This window comes from Patella vulgata, chromosome 6 (assembly GCF_932274485.2).
Source record: "Patella vulgata chromosome 6, xgPatVulg1.2, whole genome shotgun sequence".
NCBI classification, from domain to species: domain Eukaryota; kingdom Metazoa; phylum Mollusca; class Gastropoda; family Patellidae; genus Patella; species Patella vulgata.
The window spans coordinates 56,969,599-56,994,233 of record NC_065884.2 but is presented as its reverse complement, the minus strand read 5'-3'; the positions used below and the strand labels follow the sequence as shown (position 1 = coordinate 56,994,233).

At 34.7% G+C, this 24,635-nt stretch overlaps 2 protein-coding genes across 4 annotated transcripts in view; both read right to left on the bottom strand.

The window, feature by feature from the left end:
- Positions 1–308: 308 nt before the first annotated feature.
- On the bottom strand, positions 309–5,633 carry LOC126824411 (vacuolar protein sorting-associated protein 18 homolog). The gene is made up of 8 exons (XM_056101758.1): positions 5,565–5,633; positions 4,678–4,811; positions 4,021–4,094; positions 3,419–3,528; positions 2,737–2,885; positions 1,830–1,914; positions 1,302–1,381; positions 309–350 (listed from the first exon to the last, which is right to left on the bottom strand). Exons 2-8 carry the CDS (start codon positions 4,762–4,764, stop codon positions 309–311), a joined length of 627 nt encoding a protein of 208 aa, XP_055957733.1. The 5' UTR covers positions 4,765–4,811; positions 5,565–5,633.
- Positions 5,634–7,966: 2,333 nt separating this feature from the next.
- Positions 7,967–24,635, bottom strand: part of LOC126823780 (uncharacterized) — a 36,919-nt gene continuing 20,250 nt past the window's right edge. For all 3 annotated transcript variants that reach the window (XM_050552757.2, XM_050552756.2, XM_050552758.2), the window contains one exon: positions 7,967–13,977. In XM_050552757.2, the coding sequence (XP_050408714.1) occupies positions 10,015–13,929 (3,915 nt within the window). In that variant the 5' untranslated portion in view covers positions 13,930–13,977 and the 3' untranslated portion in view covers positions 7,967–10,014. The remainder of the gene's footprint in view (positions 13,978–24,635) is intronic.

Here is a 24,635-nt window from a genome sequence, read left to right as displayed (position 1 = left end):
ATGTTATCGTGTAAAAGGGTTCAAGTTGTATACATAGCATAAAATGAATGAAAGTTACAAAAAAAACAAAATTAAGACAACAGTCAGCCATTAAAATCCCCATGATTCACATAAAGAAAGTTATTTAAACAGCATTTAAAAGAAAAACAATTAAAAATCTTTTTGTCTTATGTATGTGTGCTTTGCTTCTACAGTCCTAGGTGTAAATATAAATTCATCCAATTGGAACAAACAAAATAGATCATGCCATGAATGGCTGGCAATGCATACACTGCTACATGTACCGTCACATGACAACAATAAGCCAATCAGAAGATACTTACCTCGTGTGGCTTACATGCTAGCTTTAACTAATTAAAATATTTCTATTTTATCAAATCTCAAAACTTTTGACCTTATACTACAATGTATATAGCATTTTGAAACTAAATTCAATATGGCAGTTTTAAGAATTCAAGTAGGCTAACTCTTCAGGAACACCCGATACAGCTTCTTTATGGAAATGTATTTCACTGTGCTTTATAGTTTTAGCTATGGATTGCATAATACTACAGCAACAGTTGTCCTTAGTGATTTTGAATTTCTCAATTTAAAAGCTTAATGATGTATGCATTTTTGCGAAAATATCCAATTTTCCACAACTAAGTTCATGCTAAAATGAACTGCAATTGATTATTTAACATTTAAATTAAGACAAAAAAAATCAAAATATCAATGGTTGGTATTCTTCCGACTTTGATACTGTTGGATTGAAAGCAGGTCTGTCAAAAGATGGCACTGAGCCACAGTATGTGTATGGTTTGAGTCTATATCGAAATTGGACAGCACTATATATATTTTTATATAAAGGGCTATTTTTACTATTGCAGGATAGTAATTGGAACATATGTTTGTACTATAAAAGTCTGACTGGGAATAACCATTTTAGTTATTCCTGACAAAATTCTGTACTGGACATCCATACAAACACAGACAATACAAAAATATGTGATTAATGACACATGTCAAGACACTACTAAACTTAGTGTCTGACATTACATGAATTAATATCAATAAAAAGACAAATCATTGCCTGACTATGTCTGTTGTATGGGATTGCGTGACAGAATGACATACGACTAAGCACTTATATGTGCCTGGCAATGTCAGTGACAGGCGACCTATTTTACACAATTGATTAAAGGGTAAAACTCGTACATTTTGTGTCTGAAGTGTAATCTTCTACATTTTGCTTCTGAAGTGTAATCTGAAATACCTAGCAGTATAGTTTAATACATTGATAAAATCTACAAGTAACTTACCTGTTTTAAATACTGATCTAAAGATCCCTGGAAGAATTTACTGTCTTCATTGGCCGTTAATTCTGTTTCATATATAATACCTGTTAAATAAACACAGATTAATATAATATATAGTAATTTATTGATACTAAAAATATATTATTTGGTCAATTTGTCTAAACAAAGCTGAAACCAGGGGCATGTTTCACTAAGTGGTGCAAATATAAATAGTTACTATTTACCCAAAGTCATATAACTTTTGCCATAAAAGGTATTTATTTAGGCCATAGAAACAAAATATTCTGGTTTTCAACCAATCCTTCCAAAAAATCTGATACAGGAGGGAGGTTTTTATGTCATACATAAAGAAATTTTATCTACATAACTGAATATGGCTCTTTCGTGTAAAATATTTCTATCTTTTTAAGAAATAATATCATATTGTATCATTGCAAACAAATGAATTATAAGTCTACTCATGTTAAATAGGTCCATTTTTTAGCTAGACATTTTCAGCCACGATCATGACTCCATAATTTTTCTACTCACCTTTACTTGTACCTATCAATATAGCACTAGTTGTATTATTGTTAGCATTCTGCCAGTTCCAACCTACAGAATCAATATGGTGACCCTGAATAAAAGAATGGGTAAATCAACTGATTAATGAAATAATGCTTGGTAGAAAATTAAATCGACATAAGATATCTGGGACAAAAGATTAATATTTTCTATAGTTTTTGTATTTTAAATTAAACAGGGAAAAGGGGTCATTTCAAATACCAAACAAGTGGTTACCAAGTAAGATATGCCCACATTTTTCGGAACACTCAGGGGCCACAATTCAGGAAGTTACAGTCCGATATGCGCAAGTATAGAAAGGAACCCAGATCTTTGGGATATAAAGATATTATTTCAAATTTCATCAAAATCGGATACCAATTGTGAGTTCTAGAGGGTCCACAGCCTTGGTATTACATACTTTCACAATATTTGTGTACAAGAAGTGGCCATTTTGTCAACCATCATTATGGTGTAATAGTTATATATTTGAACGGTTTTTAAAATCGGATAAAAAATGAGAAGCTAAAAACGTGATTTTGTCGTACAATCAGGGGCCATAATCCATGAAGTTACGGTCCGATTGCGAATATAGATGGGAACCAAGATCTTTGAGAATCCACAAACTAAAAACATGATTTTTCGTACAATCAGGGGCCATAATTCATGAAATTACGGTCCAATATCGAAAAGAAATAAAGATGTTTGGGAGATGAACCTATATTTCAAGTTGCATCAAAATCGGATAAAAATTGTGAACTGTATGAAATATGAGTGGAATTACAGCAAGTTCAATCTCTGCACCGATTGAACCAAGTTTGCTCAATGTCTACCAAATAAGTTTACATTTCTCAAAAAAACGAAGATCGGTAAAGTATTAAAGACAAAGACATACCTTTAATTTTGTGATTGCTTTGGGTTTTTTGGAGTTGCGAGATAAATAATAACTCTCCATTGAGTTCATGCTGATGATCATGTGACGTCCCGTTGGGTCAAGGAAGATCTTGTAAACTTTATCATCTAATGCTCTTGGTAACTCCACCTCTAAAAAAGGCCAATCAAGAAATTTAAAAAAAACTTAAAACATGATCGAAACAGATATGACACTATGCACATTAATTAAAGGGATATTGACATATTTTTAATGATGTAATCTACCATGGAGACAGAAGATGATGTTCGGAGTTGTCAATGTCCCAATAGTTGCTTGTCGATATAGAGCAGTTGCATTTCGTCATTTGTATTCCTATTAAAGTCCAGTGTCACTAGCAATTTCTCAAAGTGAGTAAGATCCAGGATTTGATTAATCACATGTAATGGAAACTAACTACCAAATGGGCTAATGAAGACAGACATATGCCATATACAGTGACCAGTGCAAATGTGGGAAATTTGCCTTGACAGCAGTATTTCTGTCTACTCTTTATCAAATTCCAACAGCTTTTATGTACGTGCCAGTTTTTTATCCCATCCAAATAACTAGACAGTGTTCCTTGTGCCTCTGAAAAGGGGAATCCTGACTGGAAAATCTTGAGGAATTTTCTGAGCCAACATTATTTAAATAAAGAGGTACCTACCATCTGGCTGATCTGGATGTTCTAGATCTAATCGTAATAGAATATTACTACTCATGGCCATCACCAGAAAGTTGTTACTAACAACAAGATGTGTTAACTGATCGGGTGGTCTAAAACACAAAAAACACATGGAATGGTATCAAGTTTTAATGTCTACTGACACTTTAATTTCAACTATTGGGGGGGGGGGGGAAGGAGGCGAATGGTTTAACACATGCACTTTAGATCGATCATAAGATCTGTCATTAAGTCATGGGGCCTGGTAAGTATTGAGAAATACTTTGCAGGGCTGCACAAATTATGTCTACTCTATGAGTGGGATACCAAACATTTTAAGCATTTAATACCTACAGTATTAACTGCTGTATGTTATCTGCATGTTAATGTTTTAAATTGTTATGCTTGTGTGACAGAGTTCTAAGTGGTGTAATAATTGTTTTAACTTGCCGATTGGGATTCATTGGCACAGGTTTTATACATTTTTATGGCTAAAGTGTAAACTATGCTGCTCTTGTGGATTATAAAGCTTTGTGACAAGCACCTGTCTCTATTCTTTCCAATATAAGAGAAAATACCTCTTTCTGTTTGTACATATAACTTACTTGAAATTAACTTTTTTCTTGGTAAATATTGGTTGCTCTTCAGTTAATCTTGCATCAATAAAACCAGCACCAATCTAAAATAAAAAAAATGATAAATGAAATAAAAAATCATTTTTTTTCTCCCCACCCCACCTTGGTTAATTATATTTCTACTTCCAAATCAATGTTGTAGGTGTCAACAAGTGTGTATTCAACTCCAATACTGTTTGTCTCTAATTCTGGTTTTCTTGGTACAGGTTTGTCTCAAAGTTTAGAATATTTCTCAAAAGAGCGATCATACATAATCCCTCTATACGTTTACAATTCCGGTAAATCTTTCTGATATAACGAAACGTATACATTTCTATGTTTAGTTTATGTAAATCTTTATGATATATCGAAACATAATACATTCCTATGTTTAATTTATGTAAATCTTTATGATATATCGAAACATAATGCATTCCTATGTTTAATTCAGGTAAATCTTTATATAATAAACATAATACATTCCTATGATTATTTTATTTCAATAATGGTCAATAATCCCTTGAATAATATTTGAGAAGAAGGTTGCTTGCTTGTTTTCAATTATGGACAGCAGTGACAATAATTCCTAAGTTGGTGTCTACAAAAGCAATGTTTTGAGAGTTTAACTAAAAAAAAAGAAAAACTCACTGGTTCTTGATAAGACATCTGTGCTGAAAATGTTGTTCCTGTAGTCCGAGCTGAATCAGCTTCATACTGATCTAATATTGACGTCATTCTGACAGCTTAGAAGTTCAATTTCTGAAAATGATATGCAGGAAATGCTAAAAATACAGAAAAATGTATGACTATCAAGTTGGGCTAAATGTAACAAGAATTACAGCACCATCTCAAAGATGGATTGGGGACTGCTGATAAAACAATTCTTGGCTGTTAAAAGGAGTCCCATGTATTGAAACAGAGAAAGAGAGAAGGGTCGTTACTGGTTAGCAGTGGAAGGAAACCGGAGGGCCCAGAGAAACCCACAAGGTTGGACAGTCGACCCTACTCCTTGTCACGTACAACTGGGGAATCAAACCACATCAGTTGACTCAATGGCAGACATTATTTATCGAAAAAGAGAAAGAGAGAGGGGTCGTTAGCAGTGGGAGGAAACCGGAGGGCCCAGAGAAACCCACGTGGTTGGATCCCAGTCGAACCTTCTCCTTGTGAGCCTTGTCACGTACAACTGGGGAATCGAAACCACAACAGTTGACTCAATGGCAGACATTATTCAACAACCCCGACGTAATTGTATTGAGAAAACAAATCCAAACTGTCAAATGATATAATCATAAATTTAGTGACAGTGACAGTGACAGTGACACGGGCACGTATGCGACAGAATTCTCATTACTCTATCGTACACTGTAGGCTACGTCCTTCGATTAGCTGGAGAAAAACTCGTCGTCTGCTTTACTTGCATCTTGACGGTCTTTCAACAATGTTAGTGCTCCTCTTACCTTCTTTTCAACTCATTTAGGAAACATACACAAATGTTCACGAATATGATTACCCGAAAAAAAGCACAATCTTACCAATAAATACGCTAATAAATCAATTTAAATAAATCGAGAGGCGTAAATTTCTTCCTCTGAACGCCATTGATCTCTCAGAGTAATGTCCCTTCGTGGTAGTCGCTGTTTTCTTACAAAAAGCTTTTAAAACCATTCTCTGTCTCTCTGTCAAAGGGAGATAAATCCATTTAAAAGTTAAATTAACCCTTTAATCGTCCAAACTCAAAGCCTGTGATATTTTTTTTTTGGGGGGGGGGGGGGACAACTCAAAGTTGATTCATTTATTAAAATAATTAAGCTTCTGAGGTCTGTGATTGAGTAAAATTAAATGGTTTTTGGTCACAAGTTTTTTCCCACCGCTAAAGACCCCTCCGTGTAATTCGATTATCGAAATAAAATTGTAGGCCTAACTAATTTAGTCCCAAAATTACCTATATTTTTTTTTTTTCGAGATGACTTTCAACTCCATTTCTCTCTCTGATTATCATTTGGGAATTTGCAAACTACGATTTTGTGAAAGTTAAATCTATAAGGACAATCTGATTAAAATACAGATCTATATTTTGTTTCTTTTTTTATACTTTCGATGGCCTACACTACATGAAGATCTGACCAGTTGTACTGAAAGGTCGTGTCAGGTGTTGTACGGGCGGCTTTTGACCCTATGACGTCAGACATTTGATTAATCAATCAGCATTGATGTTAGTGGTGGGTTACCCACAGTTCCATGCAAAACACGCCTAAAGCTCGCCGTAACAGACCGTTTCATCAGAGAACGCGTCAATGATAACGATTCTTCCAGATCCTAGTGTAGTAAAGACAAGTAAAACGAAATTTTGAACTATAAAAACGAAACGAAATAGGATCTGTGTTTTAATCAGATTGCTGTAAGGGATATAAATCCAAAATGGTTTCATTGTTATTCGATCAATCTACTTCATTTGCATTATCAAGACTAAACTAGATAATTTACTAAATTAAATTTAGACTATGTAGCCTTTATAACCAGCTGAAGGTTGAGCTAAGTGTATCCACTGTAGACAATAAAAATGCTATTGTCTAAACAAGCCAGTGCCACCTATAATCTTCACTTTTGATGGGCCTCTTTTTAATCTGATACAATAAACGCCAGGAGATATAATGATTTTCTTAAAAAGGCCTAAAATGATGAATAATAAATGCAATACTGGTTGGTGCCAATGTAATGATCAAAAATTGTAATTCGATGAAGAATAAGCAGAAACCCTGCTGTTCGGACAAAATTTCCCTCATAGCACACTGCAGGGTGCATATAGCCTATCTGTCTGCATTAGTGTGGTGTGCAGAAAAGTAGGACGTTAAACCTTGTTTCATTTCATCTTGTTCAAAGTTAATATTTTAATGTGTATGCATAATTTGATATTTATAAATCTTTGTGAAAAATTCTGCTAAACAAAAGTTTAAATAACAATACTAACTAATATCTAGATATATGCCTATCTCATGCATCAGGCAAGATATATGCTTACTTTTTTGGAACACTCCTTACCACTGCCTAACCTGATTTTCAACCTTCACTATTTAACCTACTTGGCCTATGTTTTGTTGAACAGTTGAGATACAGTACTAGTGTAGCTATTTTATAGCCTATTTCTAGGCCTACTCTGTGTGGAAGAGTGGAAGGGTAGTTAACTCGGTATTTGGGTCATTTTGTATCCTTGATGTTTCTACCCATTGTGTTTTACATCAAATTCCAACTGCCTTATCAACAGTTGCAAATACATCTAATATCTGATTTTTCAATGGTGATTTTCAAAGTGGTTTCAATGATTACTACTTGGCCGGTACAGGTATTCTCCAACAATATGATTTTAATAGCTTGTCTACTCATACATTGTAGTTCAGAATATCTTTTCTTCAATTTTGTTCTTTAAATGAATGACATCGTACAATGCAGGCGCGGGGGAGGGGGAGGGTGTGTGTGTGTCCAGGGGGTCTGAACCCCTGCCCTCCCTGCTCACGCATAGAATATACTTTCTCTCCTACATTCATGGAATAAACACGGTTTTGCTCATTCCACTTTAATCCTATACATGTATGCACCTAAATGAGCAGAAATATTGTCTCAAAGCTTCTGATTTTATCAATCTCGCAGGTAGTTCCCCCCCCCCTCCCCCGACATAACGCCAAACTTGACGTTGTCTCCTCTTTGGACCCCCTGCTGCTCAAATTCCTGGTCACGTCCCTGCTATGTATGGACAAATAGCTAGTCTACTTGTACAAATTTCTCAGCCTTCCATTCAGGACACATCTCCACAACTGGCACATTCGACAAGACATTTATAATCCTCGTTTGGTACGCCAATCTTGTAACACACCTGTGCATTACAGACTTCAAAATCAAGCAAGTTACAATGCAATTACAGAATAAAAAAAATAAACAATTCATTTGTATATATTTTTAATTTTCATAAAAAATGAAAATAGTTTAAATCCAAGTTATATATAAACTTATATAACCAAACAATATTAAAGAATTCTTAACCTTTGCACTTTGTATTGTATAATATACATATATACACTGTAGATATTTCATCTTTATACAATATAGTTAATAATATTCGCAACACTAAAGATATATAATTTTGATGTAATAAAATCAATATATATGTAGTTAATAATATTTGCAACCAGGAAACTTAATATTTTGGCCTTTCTCTTGGCAATTTCAGTTAATGGAGTAGCGAGTGGATTTCGCAAAAAGGCAACATAAAAATAAATTTCTAGTGTCACATAAAAATTGACAGTCCATGTAGAAAAAGAGCCTTCTTCAAATGTAATAATGACATTAAAACCAGATTTTTGAGTCTTTGTCCTTGCCTTAGTACAGGTTTATGCAATGGGATTTTTGAGTTTCACAACAAAGATAAGTATGGTTTTAACAGTGCTTTTCTCAATGGCAAACAAGTTGTGTCTCAAATGAATTATCTGGTTCCGGAGGCCAATTAATGACTAGATTGGGTAAATAGACTAAATAATTAGTGTGCAATGCAATAAAAGTAATTCCCAACAGGAAAAATGCAGAAAAATCTATACTGACCCTGGAGCTTTGACCAAGTAAACAAAACTGCCAGGGGGGGGGGGGGGGAAATGGCCCAAACAAATTTATCAATCTTGTCAGAGGACAGATTTTTTTTTTTATCCACTGTAGAAACACTATTGATGAAACCAGCTACACAGGATTATTTAATGATGCAACAAAATATGATTAATTAAAATACAACTATAATGATTGACAGGGGTCAGATGTTTGAAACATTTTGCCAGTCAAGTCCTGTATGGCATGTAAATTGATGACAGATAAGTTCTCATGCTGGCCAATTTAATTGACATGAAAGTTCGGCTGCCAGTCAATTTCACTGCCAGAGTCAAAACAGGCAAATATTACTAAAAAGAAAGCATCTTTTTCTTACATTTACACTGGTATGACAAGTTTACGCTATTGGGACCATTTAGTGAAGAGACATAATAATTGTACCCTGAAAACTGCTATTGAAAATTGGACTATGTTTAACACAACTAACAGTGTGAGTCTAGAATGTATATTACACATGTACAATATATGTTGTATGTCTTTATGTTAAGCACTTAAAATATGATGAGTATTTATGAATTACAACTATGAACATTTCACAAAAGAAAAAAAAAATGACTTCACCCAATATACAAATGCACTGTATATATGCAAGGGCTTCACTATAATGCCATTGGGAACCTACATGTACACTACATAATTATATCAACCTTTTTTTTCTTAAGCAAACTAGACAATCGTTAGCTAATATGTTCAGGTGTATAATGTATGAAAGTCATATGATCAGTAACAAGTGTTTATAATTTGCAACTTCATTATTATATGTATAAATGACAGAGAAATTTGCTTGGCAACCAGCACCTGATTTAGTGGTATAAATTTCTAGAAGTAACGTGATCAAAGGACAATAATAGGGTTTTTCATCTCAAATTGCAGAAAACATTGGATTATACATGTACAGTCTATAAAGTCTTCACAAGTGGTGACAGATGACCACATTTCAATGTGGCAATGTAAAAAGGAAAACTGGAAAAACCCAATCTAATTAAAATTACATATAGATAGAATTTTTGTTTAATTTCCCCGGGGACATCTGTACTACATAAGCCTATTGGTCGTAATCCTTATATTTAAACTGGTTAACACAGAAATATTTAAAATTTGTTTAATTAAAAGATGGACCAAGATATAATCAGGTTTTTGATTTTTATATTCATTGAAGTCGTATTTTATTCTAATTTGACTGGTCAATTAGTTCATGTTATCTTAACATTAACATGTCGGATATAAATGTAGTACAACATCTGAAATAAAATGAAACAGAATTGACATCTGATCTTAATCAGATTGGGAAAATCTTTCAAAATTGTACATGAAAGCAGATAATTCACTTATATTTTATCTAACAATTGAAGCATCTGCTTCAGATCTTGATGCTGGAGTTTCTGGTGTTGCTCTGTTGTCATCGTATACAAAAATTGTGTTGGTATGACTTGTCACATGAAACATGTCTTTTAGGTTTGAATATTTCCCAGGAAAATACCCTGCTGGAAGCTCACTATCAAAATCACAGTCATTTTCGTTAGTGGGTGATTTTTCAAAATGTTTTGATGGATGATTGTCACTCAGTTCATTAAATCTCATGGAGTTTGTATCTTTAACAAAATTTTCCCCTTCACATATCTGTAATTCAGAGACATGGTCTTGTGCAGAATCAATGTTGGTATTGTTTAATGAATTTATTTTAGAGGTTTTTTTTGACATCTCCTGAGTGTCCATTTCATCATGTCCACTATGCACTGTTTGAGACACAGAACATACAGAAGACATGGACAGATCAAAAATATTATCTGAAGATTCTCGTGAAGATGAGATAACAGATTCACTATTTTTGGATAAGTCAGTGTCAATATTTTCTGGTTTTTGGGTTAAATGTTCATCAGTAACACAATTTTCACTTGGTAATATTTCAAAAGACCGGTCGCATGTATTGGAAACACAATCATTAGCAGTTAACCCTGTAGAAACTGAAGAAATTGACTCGGTAGTATTATTGATAGAGTTCTCACATGATTCTATTTCACATGGTTCAATTGTAATAGCACTCACAGTTTTTACTGTACTAGATTCGATACTTTGCGAAGTAGATGTCAGAGAATTGTCATTTTCAACTTCCATTGGCTCAAACTGTGATTTCTCAATACAGATCATGTCTTCCGCTAAATTATTCGTATTATTTTCACCGCTTGGGAGATAATCACTGGACATTAATGATGCATCACTTTCTGGTTCAGCATTGTTGATGCCATCTTTATACGTGCTAATAGTTGTGTCTACAAAGGTCGATAGTCTATGCATTATAGATCGTGTGTTGTCAGAGAAATTAGTTTTGGAAGGAGGCACAAGATAACCATTTCTCAAAATTGAGGTATTGCTGGAAGGAATTCCTGATATAATTTGGGCTTTATCCAAATTGGAAAACTTTCTGACACTTGAGTCTTTATTACTTAAGTCAATTGATGTGTTTTGTGATAAAGAGTTTGTACTGGATTGATTTGATGTAGTAAAAAGATTATTAACAGCATCATTGTTAGATATTATTCTTAATGTATCGTTGTATGATTCCCTGAAGAGTGAAGACTCCCTTGAAGATGCAGATGAAGTAATTTGGCTGTGCTCTTTCCCACTAGACAAAGATTCCCTTGAACATGATATGGTTGTTAACACGCCATGGTTGTTTCCTAAGGATATAGACTCCCTTGAAGATGCTGTCAAAGTTATTGATTCTTCTGCTGATGAAAGATCTAAAGGTTCATCAATATCCATTTGTTTGGTCCCAGTTTCTTCACAATCCTCGGATGGTTGTGATTTTCGAATATATTCACGAAGCTCTTTTGGATCGTTTGACTGTTTCAGAAGTTCGTCATCCAAAACACATTGCACTAACTTTACACGTTCACATTGAACTTCAAGCATCAGGATACCTTCATCCCCTAAATCCTGTTTCAGACAAACATTACCTGTTACTAGCACAGGTTTAGAAAGTACTTTGGTAGGGAGGTTGGAGGAATCTTTAGGGACCTTATTAGTAGAGAACTCAGATTCGTTAGATTTTGATCTTGATTGTTTGCACATATTATTATTACACATTTTTAATGAATCTTTTATCGGACTGTCTGGACTAGGAATTTCAATTTCTAAATTGTTGACTCCATCGGAGCGAATTAAAGCTTGCATTTTCAAATCATCTATTGTGATAAAATTACATCCACAATACCCAGACACTTTATGAATTTCGTTACGTAAATCATCATCAATGTCAGATTTTGACATCTCCTTTTTATTTATATTAATATTATTGTTATTACTATTTAGCAACTTTTTTAGTGTTTCATTGTTACAGCGTGGAGCTTTATCATTTGTTTTGACTGCATCCTTTCTTTGATTTTTGTCCAATTCCTTGTTATTATTAGACTCAGACTTACTGTGTAATCGGAAAATGCTGTACTTTTTGTATTCTTCCATTTCTGCTTTCTCAATTTCAGATGGTTCCAGAGTTTTAGGATGTTTTGAAGATTGAGACTTGGAATAATCTTCAGCCTGTGGAATTTGTTCTTGTGAAGCCTGATAAATAGAATGCTCTTGCGGATGTCGGAAGGGTGATAAGACTGATGGTGGATAAAGTCCACCTGGATACATTCCGGGGGGAGGCACAGGATATCGTTCTGGAGGAAACAATGGGTTATGGGGAGGGGGAAATGGGTGGTGTCCGAGTCCTTCCATCCTACTTGGTAGATGTGGAAAGGGATATCCAGTTAATAGGGGGTGTTGGTGTGGATAACCTGCTGAGAAATCATATCCTCCCATTGCATATGGCGGTGGGTATGTACCTAGTGGAAAATTCATTCTGGACATGGGATTGGGTGGGTAATTGTATGGAGGTATTCCTGAAGACCACATACCTGATGGTGCACTGTGACGTGGAATTTCTGGTCCTCCACTAGGATTTAGAGTTCTTGACAGATTTAAAGGATAAGAGCTACCAAATCTATCTGGCCATAATCCAGTTTTATTCGCAGAGCCATGAGTTGGTGTGAAGCCTCCCAGACGCCCTACCGTTACGTTAGGTGGACTGATAAACGGGTTGATTTTTGGTGAATTATAAGTGGAGTTGATTGACTGAATTGGATTTGTAAAAACTGTACTATGTGGTGTAATACACGGAAATGGTTTGTGAATCACTTTTGGAAAAGTATGTGGCGAAGATGCAACACTGTAAGGTGAAGACACAATACTGTAAGGTGAAGATACAACACTCGATGGCCTACTAGAATCGGTAGATTCAGAAGTTTTATAAGAATCTCCTGTAACCCTTTTATTATGATCATTTCTTGATTCAAACAATTCCGGTGTTCGAGTTCTTAAAGGTTCAGTTGATTTGGAAGATTCACAAGGTATTGGAGTTTTAGGTTTTGTATACTGGACGAATTCATGTCCATGCTCTTCAACAGTTTTTAATGCATTCACCATTTGTGGATTTACGATTTCAACATTACTTTCCGATTGGTCCATGGGATGGGGTGGAGTATGTACAATCCTAGCAAATGGTGTAGGATTAGATATAGGTGTATTCCCAGGTGAACTGTTAGATGACCTAAGAGAATTATCAGCGGGAACAGGGGATATGAGAGGTTCATCTGTATCATCTGGAGTATCTTCAGAAGCTGACACTGGTTCAATTACAATTGACTCAGTACTACTATATTCTGGAAAAGTGATAGTGTCGTGAACACGCCTTCTTGCTTCAGCGATGTATTCTTCATCTTCTGGAGAGGATGTTAAGTCTAAGGGATATCCCCCATCTCCTGGAGAAGGAGATACCTGTATGAGGCCAACAGGGTAAACTCCATCAGCAGGGGGTGACATGAGTTCATATGAATATCTGCTATCCTCATCAGGTGACAACAATTCATGAGGGTACGTTTTAGATACGCGAGTAGCCAACAGCAGTTCTCTTTTATATGCCCGTCTATCTACTTTTTTCGGCGATGGCTTACGCACAGTTTTTCGTAAATAGATACACTTTCGATAAATGCATGATTGTTTTAATACACTTCTACGAACGCAGTATGGACATTCACCACAGTTAGTCTTAATCTGACACGGACCACACTCTCCACATCGTTTACGACGTTTCAAGCGTAAAGGTTTTTCACTCGATGATGAAGGTGATTGTTGTTCTGGGAACCATGGTACTGGATCGTCGGGATGTACAAATATTTCATCATGGTCGCTTTCCTCATCCACTTCCATTATTTATCATTGATCACCCTTTAATTCTAATTTTCAATTCATCAGAACCTGAAAAGAGAAAATATATTTCATGGTTATCCAGTTGTCAATTTTCAATGTAATTAAAGCCAATGTTTTTTTTTACGATTTTGTATTCCTCAATTAAACTCTATTTTATTGAGATCATCAACATGCTGTCAGTGGTATACTTGTGTCAATGGTTTTCATCATATGTTCCTTTCCCACATCGTATGTCCTGCATCACTAACGAGTTGAAACCAGGCTGGAAAATCCTTAGGAAAGGTATAAAGGGACATAATAGATTTTATCTTTGATAAAATGTAGATGACCAATCCCCTTTTCAAATTCACACTTATAAAAACATATCAATGCTTCTATCAATGAATCCACGTCCATAACCACAATGATGAATTACACAACTGGATGGCATAGACTAGGTTACCAAGACGATCTATAGTACGACCGACAGTAAAGGAATTTTTCAAACGGATGTCCTGATGATCAAAATTACTGATAGACAATCCAAAGTGAAAGGACAAGGTAAACAATTATAATCAATGTTTGTATTTGATCTGATTGATTTGATTGGTACTATTTGCATACATGTACCATAATAGATATTTAAAAAAAAAAAAAAACAGATTCTAACTAATCGATACAAGCAATGCCATTTTCCTCTTACTTGAATCATGATTCATAAAGGCGCAGGAATTTGCTCAACAACTAAAAAATATCGTCATTCGATAACTACAGGAGTTAAACATGCATTATGCAAGAGCTAAATCTGTCTATTTGCAGGTCTTTCTTTAGGTCTGAAATGTTTTCTAAAGTATTAATTAGACATTAATTAACTGATCCAGGCCTTAATCAACTCTCGATGGCATCAGATTTCTCCGATATTAAATAGATTAGAATGGTTCAGCGATACTTTGATTTAATCAAATATGGAGGACCGAGACCAGTACGGTGGTTGAAATTATTGCACACGTCTGCCAAACCTTCAAAGGCTAATATCTTCGCTTGCAATAGAGTAATTTGAATGAAATTTTCAAATTATTCATTTTACATCATCTACTTTCGAAATATTATAGCAAGAATGGCTAGTTCTTTATCTAAATCTTACATAATGTATCTTTAACAAAATTGAAATGTACTGCAAAGGCTTACTTTTACATTTTCAAGAAAAACAAACTGGTCAACAGTTATATGTAAACTTATGTAGACAGAGAAATGAAATGGGTTTTAACATCCACTATAAACAAACTAGGTCATTTCGAGACTAACACGTAGGTGTCTTTAGCGCTAGAAACAGGAGAAAACCCACGAGGTTGAACAGGCAACTCTACTCCGTCAAGACATAGGGACGGACAGTTAACGCTGAATAATGTAACTCTTTAAAACTTATTTTTCAAAGTTCAGGCCTCTCTTTGCTCAGCATTTTCTAAAATCATATTCCTCTTCCTCTACGATAAAAATAAGGATACCAACACAGTTTATTAAAGCAAGGCAATCATCGGATATATGGATATATCGTCTGAGAATAGCATGCTATGAGAATATTAAGTTACACACTAACGGAGCTGGTTGCCGTGGCAACAGACAGCAGTATTAAATCAGTTAAAGGAACTGTGTCATATTTTTTTTTATGAGAGAAACTTGGCTCCTAAATTTGTGCAACACAGCGCATTCTATAAGCAAATCTGATTGCATGCCCGAATACTGTAAAGCAGAATTTAGGTTGGGCATGGATTAAAAGTGTTAAATTTGATCGCCTTAATACCTTTTTAGTTATTTTTACATCTAATCGGAATTTGAAGTACATGTACGTTACTTCTTATCACCTTCAAAATGATTAAGTAAAGAAGGAAATTTCGGTCAGTTTACCGTAAATTGTATTAAAAGATTCAGAATAGAACCTTTTTGAAAACGAATAATAATGTAAAATTTGATTAATTCAAAGCCCTAACCTGACCGAAAGAGTAGGTTCTGATATGCCACACCATAAAGTTTGTGCTAATACTGATTGGTGCTTTGACACAGATGTTAAAAATAAGCATTAAGCCTCAAGAGCACCATTTGTTCAATCTAAGGGCTCTTCCGTGTTCACTACTAATTTGTACATTGGTCTGCAAGTGTTTTGTTCCAGATGATCTACTTGAGAAACTTTACATGTACAGCTGTGTTTATGACAAGGACAGCAAATGAGCCAATAACAAAATAATAGCATATGGAAAAATCTTAATTGTGCGCTGTTCATCATCGTTTCCTATCGAATTCCATTCCTGCGAGTGATTGGTTGAGGTCCAGCATCGTGATCAAGACAACATCTATCGCATTTTATATTCTAATATTTATCTCTTTGACACATGAATCTCCGGTTATATGTGACAAGGAGTAGGGTCGTCTGTCCAACCTCGTGGCTTTTCTCCGGGTCCTCAGGTTTCCTCCCACTGCTAACAACCCCTACGTGAAAGCGAATTATTGAAATAAAGTTGAACCATATGTTAGTCCCGAAATGACCTAGATTGTGTCGAGTGGATGTTAAACCTCATTTCTCTCTCTCTCTTTGATACGTTTAAATGTAGTCCCAATTAACCTGGTAATATTTATTTTCAAACATGTTTTTCTAATAAACGTTGCAATATCAAATAGTTTCAAACAAAATTTATCTAGTAAAGAGGTAAAACTATTAGGGTTAAACGGTTGTTTACAAATTTTAGATTTGTGGTTAAAACTATAAAAGGGTAATTAATGAAAAAATATACACGAAACAAATTAATACAAAAAACTCAACCAGATTGAAACGTTTTTTTTTTACCTAAATTGAACAAAACATGTCATCTTAGATTAGGTCTGTCGCAATTTATATATTACAATCCATGTATAGTAAAAGTTTCCATGGTTAATATAAATGTTGTCATTGAGTCAAGGGCGTGGTTTGATTCCTAGCTTGTTTGTGACAAGGAGTAGGGTCACCAGTCCAACCAGGTCTTCCGGTTTCCTACCACAGCTAAAGACCAGTACATGCAAGTGAATTATTGAAATAAAATTGATCATATGTTAGTCCCAAAATGACCTTTCTCTCCATATATTGTCTGTTAGTGACGTCTATTTTGTATGTAAACTATTATTGTGTCATTTTCACCTATTGGCATTTATCCAGCACAATGACCTTACATAAGGCAGTCTATGGAGACTTACGAAACCTGTTCATCCAGTAAATGTGACAACCTTGAGAGCTGAATGACACTGAACAGATTTTCCATATAATGAGATACACGTGAGTAGCACGCACACTTCAATAAAAATACTGCATATCAAATGTGTCACGTGACCTTGCATGACAGTGATATAAGATCAAATACTTCCTTATAAAATATGCTGCCTTATCCTTTTTTAACTCAAGCAGAAATAATATAAAACAGATCAAAGATATTTGCAAACATTTATTTAGAATTAACCTATTGAAGATTGCGATGAAATTCTATTTTTTGAACACATCAGTCAGGCAGTATAACAACAGCTTCAATAGCTTAAAATTTCTATCAAATTTTCATCAGACACAAAATATTCATTTGGTTGAGTTAACCAGGGGTTCATGAAAAAATAGCCAATTCTCAAAATAACGTTTAATATAATCTTCCAATGAGTTTCACGTGAACATGTTCTTCTTCGACTGGGCTAATGAAGAAGGGCATGCACAATTCAGTGTGCTATGAACGAAATTTTTCTTGAACAACCCCGTTTAGATGAATTCTTATACTGAATTCCAACTTCCAAGGTTTTTTTTACATGCCCGTCAATGTGTAGACAGAACCTCAGTTTTTCGTTCTATTCAAACGACGTTGTCTTTTATAGGCCCTCTGCCCTGTACCACTGACAAGGGGAAACCCCGCCAAAATCCTGATGAACTTTCTCGGCCAAAAATTAAATCTAAAATAGACTGAACCAAACACTGCATGCAAGATTTCAGTGACAAGAAAGGTAACTTTGTGAAAAAAAATCATTATGCAAACGTTATTTGACCAGTTAGACATTTAAATGAACTGGCGGACAGATGGACAAAATGAAGGGGAAGGTAACATATTTTCGCGTATATGAAATGCGCCCGCATAAAAATTACCTTAACATGGGTAGAGACTTAGAAAATCGTCAAAGCGAAAATAGTATTTACCTAAATGTTATATGAACGTATCATTATTGTTTGACATCAAATACGTACCAATCCACTTTGAAAACTCACGCTATTCTACAATGGCTCTTAAATTCCTAGTCGCGCTACAAATTTTCAATTAATGTAATTCTGCGAGCCTGTCACGACATGAGTAATACCAGCAATCAATCGTGGGATAGAGAGAGACCAACCGACGAGGTTAAAATCAATACTAATCAACACGAGTTCTTGAAATCACAACTTGTTGCCGTGTGGTTGTCAGGAACGACATAGAACAATATAACGACCTTGATTTCTTCATACGTCAAATCACAGAGAGTATAACGGCATAAGCGTTTGTACAAAATATACATGCACTTATTATATAATTAAATGTATGAAACCATCTACAACTGTTTCCAACATTTGCCAAAAACAAGATAATTCATAGCGAAAACGAAAGCCTCAATGTTTCCGGAATCATCATCAAACATTTTTTTGGTAATAGCTTAATTCGGTTAAGAGTATTTTAATTCTTTAATCATTGAATCTGTGTGATAATGGGACTAAAATTGATTGAGATTATGTGAATTTTACTTGAACTGAAAGTGGGCCTATTGATTCTCTATATATATTTCAAGCCACATCTTGGAAATATATTCATGTCTGGAAATTACACATATGTGTTTACTGTTCCAAAACCTACCTACCTAAAAAAAAGTTTAAAGATAGGTTACCAGGCAACAAAACATACGCCCACAGCAGCTAAATCGCCCAAGCAATCGACAGGGGTTGTCACATATTTATGGTTTTGGAGGTAATGCATATAGGAGTATTTACAAGACACTGATATTGGGGCGGGGTTTGCTTACCGGGATTGTACAGAACTTGACAACTGATCGTTTAGATTGATGTGCTAGCGTCCAGTTTACATAATGTGCATGTACATGTACAGTGTATAGACAAGAATGTTGAGGTAACACCCGTGAGAGGGTTATACGGCTAAATATAAATCCAAAGTTGGAAAACCCCAGAGTTAGTGAGTTGTATAACAAAGTAATAATCAGGTTGCCAGGCAACAAAACATACGACCACAACAGCTAAATTGTCTGAGTAGTCGACAAGAGTTGTCACATATTTATGCTTTTGTAGGTAATAGCAGCATTTACATAATAATAATAATGTAACAGTGTAAATCTTCGATAATAACTAATGACTGAACCTATCCTTGAGACTATTTATTACCGGAAAACATTTAACATCATATACGGAGAACAGCACGTCCGACAAGCAGAGTAAATGTCCTGGAAACGGGATGAAACCTAGAATGCTATATAAATGTACAAATCGGTATTTATAATAAAATAGTATCTAAGGAATTAACAATATACACCAACTATACTAATAACAATTAAAGAGGTAAGATTAAAATATAAAAGAGATTGCAATAAAATAAAACAATAAGGTAGTAATTAAACTCATTAATGTGTCAGCTGTCAACGATCAGTCATTAGATAAGTAGCTTAACGTCTAATTAACAACGCAGGATTAATAGAAACATAAGAAAAACAGAAATGTTTAAATGAAAGAATGAACAATGAATGAATGATATATTGAAAGAAGGAAATACCAACAATTCACAATATTATCACCATTATAATAATTATTAACAGAATAATAATTATTATCAGAAACTGTTTAAATTCAATAATTCTTTGTTTTACTAATCGCAATAATACAGATCTTATGATAACTTTTGTCATTAGACCGTTCACAAGGGAATTAACAATGTCAAACATGATCTAAATAATGCATATAAATTTCATACAGTTCACAAGGTTAAAAAAAGGTGAAACAAGGGCCATAACTAAGTGGTTGTATAAAAAGAGATAGGGTGCCCAAGTTTAGATTTTTGTTATTGATACCATGATGTACCGGTAATAACTTAAAAGGTTTTTGAACGTTTAATACTGTGTAATTCAACATGGCACCTGACTTAATGAAGTAAAAACAATCAAAATATCAACAATTATAATCTTAATCTACGTGATTAACTCATGGTTTCTCCATTGTCAGACATATTAATCTCCTTGATGTCAGTCAACAACATGTAGTCTGTACTAGTCATATATGTCACACATCCTAATAGTATATAACACCCCAAATCAATATATCCGTTAACTTGTCTGGAAGCGGACGTTAAATAAAGCTATTTCACACACACATCCGATAAATACGAGACAATGCAGGCCCAGTTTCTAATGGCATGTGGTTATGATACGAAAACTAAAGTAGAAATCTCACGAGACGCATGAAATTACGATAGATGTAAACGTGACAATGAGTGATGTCGAAGAAAAGATTCTACTTTGATGGCATATTCTCAGGTTTATGATAATATTTTGAATGGGGTTTATGTTTTTAAAATATGGGTTGCCAGGCAACAAAACATACACCCACAGCAGCTAAGGGCTGTCGCATATTTATTCTTTTGTAGGTAATTAGGGGCATTTAATAGACAATTTCATACAGATGACATTATAATTTTCGTCGTTTGAGGGTTCACAAAGTTTTAAAAACTAAAACAAGGGCCGTAACTCTTTAAGTAATCTACAGAAATTGTTGAAATTCGACAGGCTTTTTCGTTGTACTAATTCAAATAATGCATATAAATTTCATACAGATCGAATGATAACTTTCGTCATTCGAACGTTCACAAGGTTCAACAAAGTCAAACAAGGGCCATAACTCTAGAAGTAATTGACGGAAATTGCTGACATTCAACAGGCTTCCTTATTTCACTAATTTAAATCATGCATATGAATTTCATACAGATTGGGTGATAACTTTTGTCGTTAAAGTGTTCACAAGATTCAACAAAGTGAAACAAGGGCCATACCCCTAGATGTAATTAACGGAAATTTGCTGAAACTCAATAGACTTGTTCGGTTTACTAATTTAAACGATACATATAAATTTCATACAGATCGGATAATAACTTTTGTCGTTACAGCGTTCACAAGATTCAACAAAGTGAAACAAGGGCCATAACTCTAGATGTAATCAACGGAAATTGCTGAAATTCAATAGGCTTCTTCGTTGAACTAATATAAATGCTGCATATCAATTTCAAACAGATCGGATTATAACTGTTGTCATTAGAGCGTTCACAAGATTCAACAAAGTGAAACAAGGGCTATAACTCTAGATGTAATTAACGGAAATTGCTGAAATTCAATAGGCTTCTTTGTTTTACTTATTTAAATGATGCATATAAATTTCATACAGATCAGTTGATAACTTTTGTCGTTAGAGCGTTCACAAGGTGCAACAAAGTGAAACAAGGGCAAAAACTAGAAGAAATTAACGGAAGTTATTGAAATTAATATGGGCTTCTTCATCTCACTAATGCAAACAACATATATCAATTTCCAAACAATCAGATGATAAATCAAACAATCAGATGATAAATGTAGTCTGTAGAGTGTTCACAAGAAATTGTGGACGACGGACGGACAGGGGCGACGGCAATATACGACCACATTTCCATGTGGGCGTATAAAAAGGAAATAAACAAGCTTAGAAATGTCAAAAAATGTTTTGATTGGAATAGCGTAAGTAGTTAACTGTTTCAGAGTCGAGTGCTATTATTTAGAAGATGATGTCACTCGCTCGGTATCATCCGTATATAAGTGAAACGGTGTATAGGATGAATGCCAGACTTCCGCTGAAAAAAGTATCGACTTGTACGCCGAAAAATACAGTAATTTTGGAGGAATATTACTGCCGTGAATTTAAACAATATACGACCACATTTCCAATGTGGGCGTATAAAAAGGTACGAGTCAGCAGTAGTCTGCGAGTCGGCACACTTTTATATTACGACAACACGTAATTTTGTAGGAATATTACTGACATAAATTTGAATACCATATGGGAACTAAATAGGAAAAATAACGAGGTGAACCTATTTTTTATTAGGTACGAAATAGAATATTTTGTTGAAACATGATTTTTAAATGCCTGCTTAAATAACGATAAAAATTATGCCTGCCCTTTTATTTTCGGTAAAAATGTTTGAAATCCCAACACTGATTTACACATAAACGGACATCAGATACACAGACTGGTGGTGTGGGATGTTCATATTTCTTCAATAAAATGAAATGGGGTTTAACATTCTACTTTTCTGAACCAACCAGCCTAAACAAAGACAGAAACGTGCCATGCAGTGTGCTAGGAGGAAATTATGGATCAGGGCTCAAGCTGTCGGTTGCCAAAGTCGCAATTTGCAATAAATAAATGAAAATGGCGATTAAAATTTGATTTGTGTGATCATTTTTGCGATAAAGTTTTTATGTAATTGCGATTGTTTTTGATAAGTGACGGAAAAAACATCACAATCACGTGGCAGGATACTATAAATTAATTAACTTGCTGATAATCTGGATCGTGTCAGTGAGTAATACTAATCAGTTGCTTTGGATCAATGATTTGTTGATTAATAATTGCCAATGATAAGTCGTCCTTTACTCATATGTAATCAAAGCATTGATTATTTGATGTTTCGTTTTGTCTAAAATAACAAAGGGAATAATCAAAATTGGCCATCTATTCTTTTCGAAGAGAACTAGATATTCTGCTAGTTGAATTTTATTTACTGTGGCTTCATACGGCATGTAAAATATACAAACATGACTAATTGGATATTATTATTTCAAATTCTATTATCACCATTGAAACGTAAGAACGAGTCAAATAATGATGAAATGATCCACTATTTATTTCATTACCACCCTAAAATCAACAATGAGTCTGTACAAATGAAATTGAAATTTCTATCAGTGATTTAGATTCTGATACTGTTACAGTACTTGAAAATAACAATAGGCATATTGTAATTGCAAAGCGTAAATTTAAATAAAATAGGAAATCTGGCAATCCTTGGGTGAGATTTGACAAGTAAATACTGAAAATATATTGTTCAATACGGTATGCGAAAAGACTAAAGTCACCCCCATAAAAATCTGATCTTAGTAAATCATCTCAAAACCGGGGTAATACATTATGTAAGAAAGGATTTGGTAAGTTGTTGTATATATACCTGTAATTGTTTTTATAATAGACCTACCTGAGAAATAAAATTGTTACATGTTGTCTTTTTTATAACACATTTTTGGCAGATAAAATAATCCAATTGGCGAAAAAAAAAATTATGAACATATTTCATATAAATATGAGCTCTGCAATGGATATTGGTTTTTTCGTAACCCATCCTACAAACTAGACACTGTTTCTTGCCAGCACCATCCTAGCAAGATGAACGAAATCACGCTAGAAAATCCTGATGTACTTCTAGAACAACACCGGGATCAAACCGCAAACAGTCAAGATTTGACTGGCATGCTTGAGTAGTAATGTAAACAGTGTATTGTTTCTACCCCAATCTGCCTTTGATTCGTTGGCAATGAAATGGGGTTCACTGTCACATTTTTCTGCACCTTTTGAGCTAATGAAGGCGGTCGTGCTATCAGGGTAATAATTTTGCCTGGACAGCGGCACTACTGACTAATCTTATAACTGTCAAAGGTTCTCTTACATGCACGCCAACGTGCACATAGGACCTTTGTTTTTGTACCATCTAAAAAAAAATAGACACCGTCTTCGCCAGGCACCACTGACAAGGGGGGAAACGATGCTGGAAAACCTCAGAGAAATTTCTTGTGCAGCACTGGTGTAGTGCCACTGTCTGGTCAAAATTTCTCTAACTGCACATGTTCGTGTACACGTAAAAGAACCCTTGTTAGTTTGATATAAGAGTAGGCTGTAGCGCCACTGTGCGGCAAAATTACCCACATTGCACACTGCATGTAGTAGAAATTCAATCTTGGTCGGAGCTTTCCATAATATATGACATCACCAATCCCCACATGAGCAGCTTTTCAATTATGTATGATGTCTTCCTAATGATGTGACCTACATTTACTGTGAAAAGACACTTCATTATTTTCCTTGGCAACCACTTGAAATCAACAATAGGGCTGGCTTGTACATGGACCTTACCGAATAATATCAACCAGATCTTGACAGTAAAATCCATCGCTATCAAATATTACAGTCTTTTCTCAAACTTTTTTTCATTTTAGTAGCGCTAAGTTTGGTTTCTACGAAATGATGCAGTGAAAGTATAACCAAATATCATCACCCTCACTTAATTAGAATCCAAGTTTCTTGTTTCCTAAATTATGTTTCCAATTACTTATCTCTGCTTAGTCAAAGCAGTAAATCCTCATCTGTCAAGACATTCACCAAATGAACACTAACACAAGGTTTGAACAATCTACTTGTACCTTAATTAATGGAAGAAGCCATATCAATACTGTAGTTCTCTGCTTTCTTCAATGAAATGAAATGAAATGAAATGGGGTTTAACATCCCACTGTTCTGCTCCTAACCTGGGCTAATGAAGACGGGCATACGCCATACAGTGTGCTATGAGGGAAATTTTGCCCGGGCAGCGGCACTATCGCCTACTCTTATATCGAATTCCAAC